Source organism: Gopherus flavomarginatus, chromosome 16 (assembly GCF_025201925.1).
Source record: "Gopherus flavomarginatus isolate rGopFla2 chromosome 16, rGopFla2.mat.asm, whole genome shotgun sequence".
Classification (NCBI taxonomy): domain Eukaryota; kingdom Metazoa; phylum Chordata; order Testudines; family Testudinidae; genus Gopherus; species Gopherus flavomarginatus.
This window is the reverse complement of record NC_066632.1, coordinates 23,531,281-23,543,485: the sequence shown is the minus strand read 5'-3', so window position 1 is coordinate 23,543,485 and position 12,205 is coordinate 23,531,281. Positions and strand designations below refer to the sequence as shown.

At 44.5% G+C, this 12,205-nt stretch overlaps 1 protein-coding gene across 2 annotated transcripts in view; it reads left to right on the top strand.

Moving 5' to 3' along the window:
- SLC4A8 (solute carrier family 4 member 8) overlaps window positions 1-12,205 on the top strand; it is a 78,228-nt gene that overhangs the window by 25,874 nt on the left and 40,149 nt on the right. For both annotated transcript variants that reach the window (XM_050925330.1, XM_050925331.1), the window contains exons 3-5: window positions 6,637-6,774; window positions 8,155-8,290; window positions 9,339-9,499. In XM_050925330.1, coding sequence (XP_050781287.1) covers window positions 6,637-6,774; window positions 8,155-8,290; window positions 9,339-9,499 — 435 coding nt within the window. The remainder of the gene's footprint in view (window positions 1-6,636; window positions 6,775-8,154; window positions 8,291-9,338; window positions 9,500-12,205) is intronic.

The following is a 12,205-nucleotide window of genomic DNA, read 5'->3' as shown; positions in this document are numbered from 1 at the left end:
TTGAGCAAAGTACTTATACTGACGCACATTTATAGGGTAGGCCTGGTGGGAGTGATCACGGGATGGGTTGCGTACGGCATGTTAATACCATGAATTTTGATTTTTAAGGGGTGGGGAGTTTTTTGGAGGGGATTACCTAATAGAGAGACGAGGGAAGGGAGAGGGGATGCAGAGAGGAATAGGGCCGGGTGGAAGAGGGAAAGGAGAAAGAATGTGGGGAAAACCAGCCAAGAATGTGAAGCAAGCAGCCAAAGGGAGACAATATCCAGCTGACAAAGTGGACAAATCTCCGACGACATTGCTCCATGTACTGCACTGCCTCCATGCCGTGTCCTAACACAGCCGAGTGTTTTGAGTAAAGACTAACCCTTGTGAGGGCTCAAAACATATTTAGAAAAGAAGAGAGAGAGCATGTAGGTTCTGCTGACTCTGCCTGCATTGTTCAGGCCAAGGAGATACATCATACAGGCTGTGTCTTCAACATGCCTGGCCTAAAGATTTGCCTTGCACTGGTGCCGGTGATGACACAAAATACAGAGCAACATATAACCCAGCTTTTTGATTCTTGCTTCATCTTCTGTCCCCGCTTTTACAGATTTCAAAGCCAGAAGAGGGACCACTATGATGACCAAATCTGACGGCCTGCCTTACAGAGGCCAGAGAATCTCATTAAATTTCAGGTTCAATTCTGGCCAAATGGGCTTAAATGAGTAATAAGAGAGGCAGCAGACATTTTTCTTATTTAAAATAAAAATTATAAATAAAGGAACAAAAGAAAACTCCAGAGGAAACAACATTAGATACAGGAGACGGGTGGGATGACTCATCAGCATATTTTCTCAGTCTAGCAGGTAGAAAAACCCAGCTTTGATAGGCCACTGGAATGATCTGAATGCTTAAGGTGTCTGACTATGATTTGTCTAATAGTTCATTATCAGGAGATTGGCTTAATCTCCTCTTGTGCTGTGCCTTATGCAATCTTTGAAAATAATTACCTTCTGCCTCTGCTTAATGAGCTGTCGGGAACATTGTCCTATTAAAGTTGTAAATTACAAAGAGGTTTGTTTCCTTCTTAAGGGCTTTTTAAATCAAGCCGCTGCCTTGTTTTTGAAACTTTATAATAATAAAATAAACCAGATATGTCAGATCTAAAATAGAACAAGTCCATGACCTTTAAGGGGCCCTGCAAAAATGGCTCCTTTGCAGATATCTGACTGACAGTTGAGAGAATACAGGGCTGGCCTTACCATAAGGTGAACTGAGGCGACCGCTTCAGGTGCCAAACTGTGTGTGGAGGGCGCCACTAGGACCTAGAGTGTAGAAAATTGTGTCTGCCACTGGTGCATATGTAATCTCTCTGCTCTAGATGCACAGAGATGGTGGAGTGCTGTGCTGGAGGAAGGAGGGCACAAGAGACATAACAGGCAGGCAGGAGAAAAGGTGAGAGGGAATAACAGAAAGCAGCAGAAGATGCAGGGAGAGAGAGGAGGAGGAGCCTCTTAGGTACCTCTCCAGCACTCCCAGGAGTCTGGACTGATTCACACCAGCTTCTCAGGGAGCTTCCTGTTTCCTGCTGCTTCTCTGAACCCACTTGAGGAGAACAGGCAGTCAACTGAAGTAGTCAGAGCCAGTTAGGCCCTTAAGACGCTGATGTCATCCCTCACTCAGGCCCTGCTACCAGCCTGCTCATTTGTCCCCTTCAACGGAGTGTTGAGAGCCACTGTGGCTGGCACAGAACAGCAGTCGTGAGTGAAAGAAGAAAACGCCCCTCTGGGGCAGCATTCAGAAAAAGAAAGAAAGCAAAGGAAGCTTTTCTGTCTAAGCAGGAAGGAGCTCTCCTGAGATACATAGACACAAATGTCCACGGTGAGCCTTCCGGGCTCAGTGAGGATGTGAGGGCAAGGAGATGCCTGATTTTCCAGTTAGTCAGAGTGCAGGTGACCCGGCAGCTACTGGAACATCCATATCCAGTGGATGTAACCATGCACATTCCTGAAGAAAAGTGTAGATCAGACAAGAGTGTGGTGGAGGCGCAAGAAGCAGCTGCTTCTGAGTTTAGTTCCTTAAGTCTGGATGATCCAGGGCTGTGGACCCACTTGAGCAATAGCCTGAGGGACTTCCTTGTACTGCATGGGCCACAGCAAGTGAAAAACTTCACGTTCCCCAAAGACAATGAAAACAGAAGTTTCCGTCTAACACATCACTGGTGTGAAATCCCCAATGGTGACTAAGTGGAGAGGCCGTGGCTTATGTACTCAAAAACCCAGAATGCTGCATTACTGTTTTTGTTGCAAACTCTTCCAGTCTAATGTTCCAGCCACATTGTGTTCTACAGGAACAGAGGACTGGAAAAATCTGTCTAGAAATCTGGCATGCCACGAGAAGGCAGCAAATCACCAGAGAGCATTCCATAGGTGGAAAGAGCTTGAGATGAGACTAAGGTTAAAGGCCACCATGGATGATCAGCATCAAGAGAAGATTGCATCAGAGTCTCTTTACTGGCAAAATGTTCTGAAAAGGCTCATTGCCATTGTGAGAATGCTTGCTACCCAAAACCTAGCACTGTGTGGAACATCAGATCAGCTGTATATGCCAAACAATGGAAACTCTTAAAATTGTGAAGCTGATGGCTGAGTTTGATGCTATATTTCAGGAGCATCTAAGAAGAGTCAACACCGAAGAAATGTATACACACCACAACCTTGGAAAAACCATTCAAAATGAGATCACACAGTTACTGGCAACAAAAGTCAAACAGAAAATGGTGGCAGATCTGAAATCAGCATGCTATTACTCTCTTATTCTGGAGTGCACACCTGACATCAGCCATATGGAACAAATGACTTTAATGGTGCGTTTTGTAACAACAACACAACCTAGTGAAAATGTTCCTGCAATGGTGACTGTCAGAGAGCATCTTCTAGAATTTATTGACACTGATGATACTACAGGAGCTGGTATGACAAATGTGCTTCTTAAAAAGCTGAAGATAGGGAAATTGTGATAGCTGACATGAGAGGTCAGGGCTATGATATTGGTGCCAACATGAGAGGAAAGAACAGGAGTGCAGACACGGACCTGAGAGTTAAACTCTTGAGTTTTTTTTGTCCCATGCAGTTCTCATTCATTGAACTTGGTGGTCAGTGATGCAGCATCACTGGCTGCTGAATTTTTTAATGTAGTTCAAAGCATCTATGTATTTTTCTCTGCAACAACTCCTCGATGGCAGATTTTGAAGCAAGATCTGAGAACATCCTCTCTGACACTGAAACCACTGAGTGCCACACGATGGGAAAGTCGAGTGGAGGCGATAAAGCCTATCAAACACCAAATTGGGAAGACAGATGATGCCATAGTTGCCATTATGGAGGATAATGCTATGACAGGAACTGTTCATGGGACAACAGTGGCAGAGGGAAATGGAATCGCCAGAAACATACATAACTTCACATTTCTGTGTTGCTTGGTGTTGCGGCATGACATCCTGTTTGAAATAAATGTTGTAAGCAAGAGACTCCAAGGTGTTGACCTTGATATATCTGGAGCAATGGAACAACCGGACAAAGCAAAGTCATACCTACAGTCTTACAGGTCAGATGAGGGATTTCAAAATGTTCTGAAGAGTGCAGAGAAATTGGCAGAGGAACTTAACACTGAAGCTATTTTCCCATCCATTCAGGAACACAAGGGTCACCGAAGAAGAAGACATTTTGATTACGAGGCAAGGGATAATCCCATAAAAGACCCTACACAACAATTCAAAGTTGAATTCTTTAACCAGGTGATAAATCATGCAGTACAGTCAGTTGAAGAATGTTTCATGCAGCTCAAGGAACACATCAATATATTTGGAATGTTGTATGATATTCTAAAACTCCTCACTATACCTGAAGAAGACCTACACCAGCAGTGCAGGGCACTAAAGACAGTGCTGACACAGATGACGTGCGATATTGATGCGAGTGATTTAGGTGATGAACTGAAATCCCTTTCAAGATACATTTCAGCAGGATCAACTCCAAAAGCTGTTCTGGAATATATGTGCACAAGTAAGATGACCACCCTCTTTCCAAATGCTTTTGTTGCTCTGCACATACTTCCAACACTTCCTGTAACAATTGCCAGTGGAGAATGCAGCTTCTCCAAGGTGAAGTTAATAAAAACACACCTGTGCTTCACAATGACACAGGAGAGGCTGGTCGGCCTTGCAACCATCTCAAGAGAGCATGAGCTGGCCCAGACTGTGGACCTTCAGGAATTAGTTCAAATCTTTGCAGCCAAGAAGGCACGGAAAGCACCACTTTGATTATTCAGATAAAAATGCCAGTGTTTACTATGCAGACAAGAAAAGTTACATTTGCTGTTCAGGTGTTTGAAAGTTAAGTGTTACTTAAAATTTTTGAACAAGGCATTTTAAGTTGTCAGTTCTCCTTTATTGGAGTAGGTAGCAGAGCAGTACCATGAGAGGAGCAGAACAGGAAAAAGGCAGAGTTGAGACCTTTCAAAGTTTTGGCCCAAGTGAGAGGGCATGAGGGCGTCATTTGAGCTCCCTGCCTCAGGTACTAAAGTGTTGTGGGCCAGCCCTGAGACTGTAGACTGAGTTCTTGTCTACATGAGAAAGTTGCACTGGTTTTACTTAAATTGGTTTTTAAACTGTGTGCTGTCTCCTCCTCGAGCACCGCTCCCCTAGCTCCCATTGGCCAGCTGGTGCTCGGGGAGGAGACAGCACACGGAGCCCTGTAGTCCCCCCCGCCTAGGAGCCGGATCTGCTAGCTGCTTCTGGGGCACAGCGCAGTGCCAGGACAGGTAGGGACTTAGACCTTCAGTACCGCTGATCGGACTTTTAATGGCCCGGTCGGAGGTGCTGACCGGAGCTGCCAGGGTCCCTTTTTGACCTGGCATTCAGGTTGAAAACTGGACACCTGGCAACCCTACAGAGAACTTCCCCCGAAACAATTTCTAGAGCAGATCTTTTAGAAAAACACCCAATCTTGATTTTAAAAATAGTCAGTGATGGAGCATCCATCATGAGTCTTGGTCAGTTGTTCCAAAGTTAATTATTCTACCCATTAAAAATGTTCCCACTCTGAATTTGTCTAGATTTAACCTCCAGCTGCTGGATCATGTTCTACCTTTCTCTGCTAGATTGAAAAGCCCATTATTAAATATTGGTTCCCCAGGGAGGTACTTTTAGTCTGTAATCACCCCTTAACCTTCTCTTTGTTATGCTAAACGCTAAATAGATCAAGCTTTTTAAGTCTGTCACTATAAGGCTTGTTTTCTAGTCATTCTTTTCTGAACCCTCTCCAATTTATCAACATCTTTGTTGAATTGTGGGCACCAGAACTGGACACAGGATTCCAGCAGTGGTTGCACCACTGCCAAATACAGAGGTAAAATAACCTCTCTCCGCCTACTTGAGATTCCCCTGTTTATGCGTCCCAAGTTTGCATTAGCTCTTCTGGCCACAGAGTCACACTGGGAACTCATGTGCAGCTGATTATCCACCACGACCCCCAAATCTTTTTCAGAGTCACTGCTTCCCAGGATAGAGTCACCCATCCTGTAAGCACGGCCTCCGTTCTTTGTCCCCAGGTATATAAATGTGCACGTAGCTGTGTGAAAATGCAGTTTATCACGCAATCTCTTTGAATTAGGGTGACCAGATAACAAGGGTGAAAAATCGGGACGGGGGTGGTGGTAATAGACATCTATATAAGAAAAAGCACCAAATATCAGGACTGTCCCTATAAAATCAGGACATCTGGTCACCCTACTTTAGATCAGTGGCCCTTTCTCTAAATTATTTACCAGCCTGCCAATTTTTGAGTCATCTGCCATCTCTATCAGTGACGAATGCTGAACCGACTTGGAACAAAATGCTCTGATGTTTCCAAATCAAAATGTTCCTGAAAGTTTTGGTCCATGAAAACTTTTGATATTTCACTTTTTCTTTCCTGATTCAGGATAAAAACAGAAGCTGAAATATTGGAATTTTCCCTTGGAATGGAATTTTGACGTTTTGCTTAACTCTGTCATTGTGTGACCCAAGTCAGCGGTTCTCACACGTTAGCAACCCGAGGACCCCCATTTTGATTTAAATTATTTTGTGGAGCCTCAAACTCCCTGCTCAATCCCAGGCCCTGCCCCCACTCTATCCCTTCTCCCAAGTCCCCACCGCTGCCCCACCTCTTCCCACCCCCACTCCACCCTTGCCCCTCCTCTTCCCCGCCTCTTTCTTCCCCCTCTCCCAAGCAGGTCTGGTCCCCGCTCCTCTCCCTCCTTCCCCGTGCCTCCTGATCACTGTCGAACAGCTGTTCCCGAGCATGCAGGAGGCTCTGAGAGGGAGGGGAAGGAGTTGATCAGCAGGGCCTGTTCCTGAGCATGCAGGAGGCTCTGGGAGGGAGGGGAAGGAGTTGATCAGTGGGGCCTGCAGACCACCTGGCGTACCCTCGCATACCCCAGTTTGAGAAATGCTGACCTAAGTGTTTTGTTTTTTTTTTACTGACTTTGAACATTATACGTTATGAAGCACAGCTATATGAACAGCAATGTTGCACCGTGGGCACCATTCATCTTGACAGGCACTGTGGGGCTAAGAGTGACACAGACTGATATGCTTCTGCTTTGTTGCAGGGCACAGAACGCTATACGTTGGGGTACGGATGCCTTTGGTGAGACAAAGCCACAGGCATCACAGGAATCATGGCCAGAAACATCGGAAACGAGACCGGGCGAAGGGAGCCATTCAAGAAGATGAGCAGGAATCTCATGGTAAATAACATCTCAGGCTAATGTACAATGGGAACATAGCGTGCGTTTAATGATGGAAGCAGAACTTATATAAGTAATGGGAATCAATATTTTTTAATAGATCCATCGATTCCAATGCCAGAAGAGACCATGATGATCTAGCGTGACCTGGTTTGAGCATTAGCCTGCTAAACCCAGGGTTGTGAGTTCAATCCTTGAGGGGGCCACTTAGGGATCTGGGGCAAAAATTGGTCCTGCTAGTGAAGGCAGGGGGCTGGACTCAATGACCTTTCAAGGTCCCTTCCAGTGATAGGTATATCTCCAATTATTATTATAATAACACAGGCGAGAGACCTTCTCCAAAAGAATTCTTAGAGAAGATTAGTTAGAAAAACCTAGAGTCTTGATTTAAAAGTTATCAGGGATAGAGTATCTACCACAAGTGTTGGTAAATTGCCTGGCATTGCTCTTCCTGGGATAACATGGGGCACTGGACATGGAAAGTTCATTGCCCAATCTCACCCCAGTGAAAGCAACATCTGAGTTTTTTTATTCGCTCTGAAATAGTTAGAGCCAAACTTGTGCTAGTTAGCGTGTACGAAATTAAGAGGGGAAATTCTGGCTCCGCTAAAGTGACTGGGAGCTTTTGCCATTCGCTTCATGAGGGCCAAGAATTTACTCCTAGTAATTCAGTTTATAATCAGCATTTATTATTTGTAGAGGAAGCACCCAGAAGCCCCCTGCTAGGATCGGGGCCCCATTATGCTAGGTATGATGCAGACACATAGCAAGCAATGATCCCCGTCATAAAGGAGCTTTCGGTTGAAACAGACAAGACAGAGGAAAGGTGGACGAGAAATATGCAGCATACAAACAAAGTTATCCGAGCGAAAGCTGGGAACGGTCGTGTTATTTCATGATTCGTTTTTACTTTTTAGCTCTGTTCTTTTTCTTTGGGGGATTTTTAATCTGCTAAATACATTTATAAATAATAGAATCACAGAAAGGTAGGACTTGAAGGGACCTCGAGAGGTCATGAAGTCCAGGCCCTCGTACTGAGGCAGGACCACATATACCCTGTCAGGTGTTTGTCTAACCTGTTCTTAAAAACCTCCTGCCCTCAGCACCTTCTGCACACCGCTGAACAGCTGATCCGCAGTGGGCGGGAGGCGCTGGGGGGTGGGGGCGGAGAGAGGAGCTGATTGGCTGGGCCACCGGTGGGTGCCTATGAATTTTATATTTGGCTTCTGACATGTGGGTCGGTTTGAAACCAAGCATCTTTGGCATGATGTTTCTATTCGATACATATAACAATGAGCAACCTCTTCCTCTTAAATGTGGCATTTCTTTAATGGTGTAACCTGGTCACAGCAGATGCCTCTTTAACTGTTTGTTAATTAGACACCCCGTCTCAGCGAGTTCAGTTTATCCTTGGTATGGAGGAGGACGAGGAGCACGTTCCCCACGATTTGTTCACAGAGCTGGATGAAATCTGTGTGAAAGAAGGAGAAGATGCCGAATGGAAGGAAACAGCCAGGTGACACATAGCTATATACTCCACTGGCTCAATGAAACTGAATGTGTTTTCCTGACCTCCCATCAGGCTATGTTTTTGGTACCATTTCCTTGAAGTGCTGCCCAATGATACCACCTGCTGGAAGAAGAGATGCTGCTGCTAGACAGGGCTTTCATAGTCTGTCACTTCCAGAGTGTGACTTGGTAAAGAGGTGGGGGAGGAAGATATGATGCGGATCCCTTGTATATAGCACAGCACCTCTGCTTTTTCAGGCACCTCCTATGTAATAACAGCATGTGGAAGAATCGAAGGCAGGCATGTTGATGTACAGACATGGGGAGGCGAGACGGTCCAGTGATCAATGTGTTAGCCTAGGCACATGGGAGACCCAGGTTCATGTCCCTGCTCTGAGACAGGCTTGCTGTGTGACCTTAGGCAAATCACTTAGTCTCTTTCTGCCTCAGTTTCCCATGTGTAAAATGGGGATGGTAGCGATGCCCTGCATCACAGGGGCTTGTGAGGCTAAATACATTAAAGACTGAGAGGTGCTTACATACTAGGATAATGGGCACCATATAAGATAGAAAGGCATGGATGTTGCGAGGACAAATGCTTTAAAGATTATGAGGCGTTTGTGCACTATACTAAGATGATGAGAACAGCCATACTAGATCAGACCAATGGTCCATCTAGCCCAGCATCCTTTCATTTGATAGGGGCTAATGCCTGATGCTTCAAAGGAAATGAACAGAACAGGGCAACCATCAAGTGACCCATCCCCCGTCGTCCAATCCCAGCAGCTGCTGTGCCCTATGTAAAATAAATATAAAATAGACCCTTCAGCGCATTATTAGAGCTGGTGGAATTTTTTGCGTCAGCTGCTTAAAAACCAAAATGTGCCCTTGATCCTCTTCCCTTTTCCAACTTTGAACCGTTAATTGAGTTACCGAATGTCTATGGGGTAGATTTCATACACAGCTTTGTATCTTTGCAACACCTGCTTGAGAGTCTTTTCACCACAACTGGTTGCTGCCGGTATTTATTTGTGTTTGGTTTGCCATGCTTCCAGGTGGCTGAAGTTCGAAGAAGATGTGGAGGACGGAGGAGAACGCTGGAGCAAGCCCTATGTAGCGACACTTTCATTACACAGCCTCTTTGAGCTGAGGAGTTGTATCATGAACGGGACTGTCCTTCTGGATATGTGTGCCAACAGCATCGAGGAAATTGCAGGTACTGTTTTACTGAGTGATCAGTTGGGTCATGTCAGAGAAAAAAGCTTTGGGCAATATCCTTGTGCATTTCTGAACGAAGTAACTTCCCTCTGCATCATGTTTGTTCCTGCAAAATCCTCGGTAGGGATGCCATCAAAACAGCAAATGTTAAGCAAACATATTAGAATATGCACAGAAACCGAACTTTAGATTTGGAACCATGATTTTTCCACCGTGAAATCCTGATTACATTCATCCAATCAAGGTCCAGAAACAGACCATGTGACAATCAAAAGAGCGCACCTTTCAAATATCAAATTTTCTCATGTTTTACAGACCTACAATTATTCAGAGAAATAATTTGGAGAATAACTTCAGATAACAGAAATGAGTCTAATAGATTAACATGCTATTGTTGTTCTAGAGGTGTATGTCTGGACCATTTGGGGTCAGAAAAAGAGGTAAAATCCATTGAATAAACTATTTGTTACAAATATCTCACCTTAATTTATTCTGTTTTAAGACGTGGGAATCTGTGTGAACTATGCAAATTCTTTAAGGGGTTATTTACATAGGAAAACAGTCCAGAATAGCTATGGCAGGCTAGCTATTCTAACTCCCCATGCGGACACTTTTATTCCACACCAAGGGTGCTTGTATCTGGTTTAATTTAGTCATCTTTGAAAGTGGATTAAGCTAAACTGCAAAAAGGCACTCTTAGCATTTGCGTACACATGAAAATTAATCCGGAATAAAGTAAGGTATAAATTTAAAGTGTAATAACTATTCCTGTTTGATGCCATGAGTAGACACTTCTATTAGTTTAATCCAAATAGTTTGGATTAAGATAAGTACATTATAAATAATTCAGAATGTTGCATTCTTACTCTGGGGTAAGAGCATCCACACATGGAGAGAATCAGGAATAGTTAATCCTCTTTAAATTCATGCCCCAATCTTATTTTGGATTGGTTTTCATATGTGGACAAATCCTAATTCCGCATTAACTTAATCCATTTCTAAAGTGGATTGAGACAATTCAGAATAAATCAGAATAGTCAGTTGGGAATAACTCCCCATGTAGATAAAACCTTACTGTGGAATAGGCGAGTCCATACAGCAAGTTAGTGGAATAGGCATGTCCATACAGAATAGCTATTTCACTTCATATTCAGTACCTACTTTATTTTGCAATATGTAGACAAGACCTAACTTTCAAAGCCAGGGTTCCTTTGGCAGAGGGCCAAGTAATACATTTCTGTTGAGATAATTGAGGGTAATTGAGAAAGCAGCTTTGTAGAAATTATTTTTGACTGGCAGATCTCCATTCAAACTCTTTCAAGGTCTAGTGATGTCAGATCCGTTCTTAGCACGTTCCTCCTCGAGCACTGCCAGTTACAGTCAATTATCCAAGAAATCTCAGGGAAGCCAGTTATAGACTGGTTATAATTTGGCTAAATGTGTAGAGCAATGCAATTAGGAAAGAAAACTGCATTACTGAGAACGGGGAATAATAACTGCATTAGCTAAGCAGTGAATAATCATTTCGCAGAGACTTTTTAGCAAAGAAAACTCCCTGCCTTCGTTGGAAGACAAAGGATATGTGTACGCAGCATGTGGGAGTGTGCTTCTCTGCATGGTTAGACAGACGTGTGCTAGCTCTGCTTGAGTTAGCTGTCTAAGTAAAAACCTGATCCCCTAGGTATGTACTCAGTTGGCTAGTCAGAGTCACTGTGCATGCCACCATGGCCACGCTGCTACTTTTAGCACGTTAGCTCGAGCAGAACCAGTGTGTGTCTGTCTATCCATGCTGGGAAATACGTTCCCAGCAGCTGCGCAGGCATGCCCAAAGACGTATTAACAATGCTACAATGTCTCCCTAAATAAGATCGCGTCGGCATTGGTTGTCTTTTCCGTCTGGCGGTAGTAACGCTCTCCTATGAGGCGTGCGACCTTATTCCCAGCTCATCGTGGGTTGAAACTGTCACGGGTTTTGTCCCACTGCTCTTTGCTGGCTGGCTGGGGCTATAGTGATTCTTGGAGTGAGTCCTGGCTCCACTGCAGTTACAACCTCGCCCTCTCTCTTCCTCGGTGTTTGGAAAGCATGTAACCCACTGTCAGCATGACTGCAATACGAAAACGAGGGGGTGGTTTGCAGGGGGAAAGGATGATCCGCGGAATCTTCACCAAGAAACAAAGGGGAAATGTTTAATTCTCAGATCAGGCAAGGGCTTGATGGTGGCACTTAATCTGTGTGGTACCTCAGTTTTCTCCATGTGTAAGATAGGGATAGTCTTTCATAGAATCATAGAATATCAGGAATGGAAGGGACCTCAGGAGGTATCTAGTCCAACGCCCTGCTCAAAGCAGGACCAACACCAACTAAATCATCCCAGTCAGGGCTTTGTCAAGCCTGACCTTAAACACCTCTAAGGAAGGAGATTCCACCACCTCCCCATCATATGGGGACACTGTGGAGGTGCAATTCAGGGATTGCTGTGGCCATGAAGTCTTTCTAAGCACAGAGCTAAATAAGAATAGTTTGAGGGCATGTTTAGTTCTGTCAACAGTACTTATACTGCTTTTTTCTGAGCACCTCCCGTTCCTTAATGCATTTATCCTCAGAACTCGCCCTGGGAGGTAGAGTGATGCTATTATCCGACTTTACAGGTGTAACTGAGACATAGGGAGACTTGCCCAAGGTCACACAGGAAGTGTGTGGCAG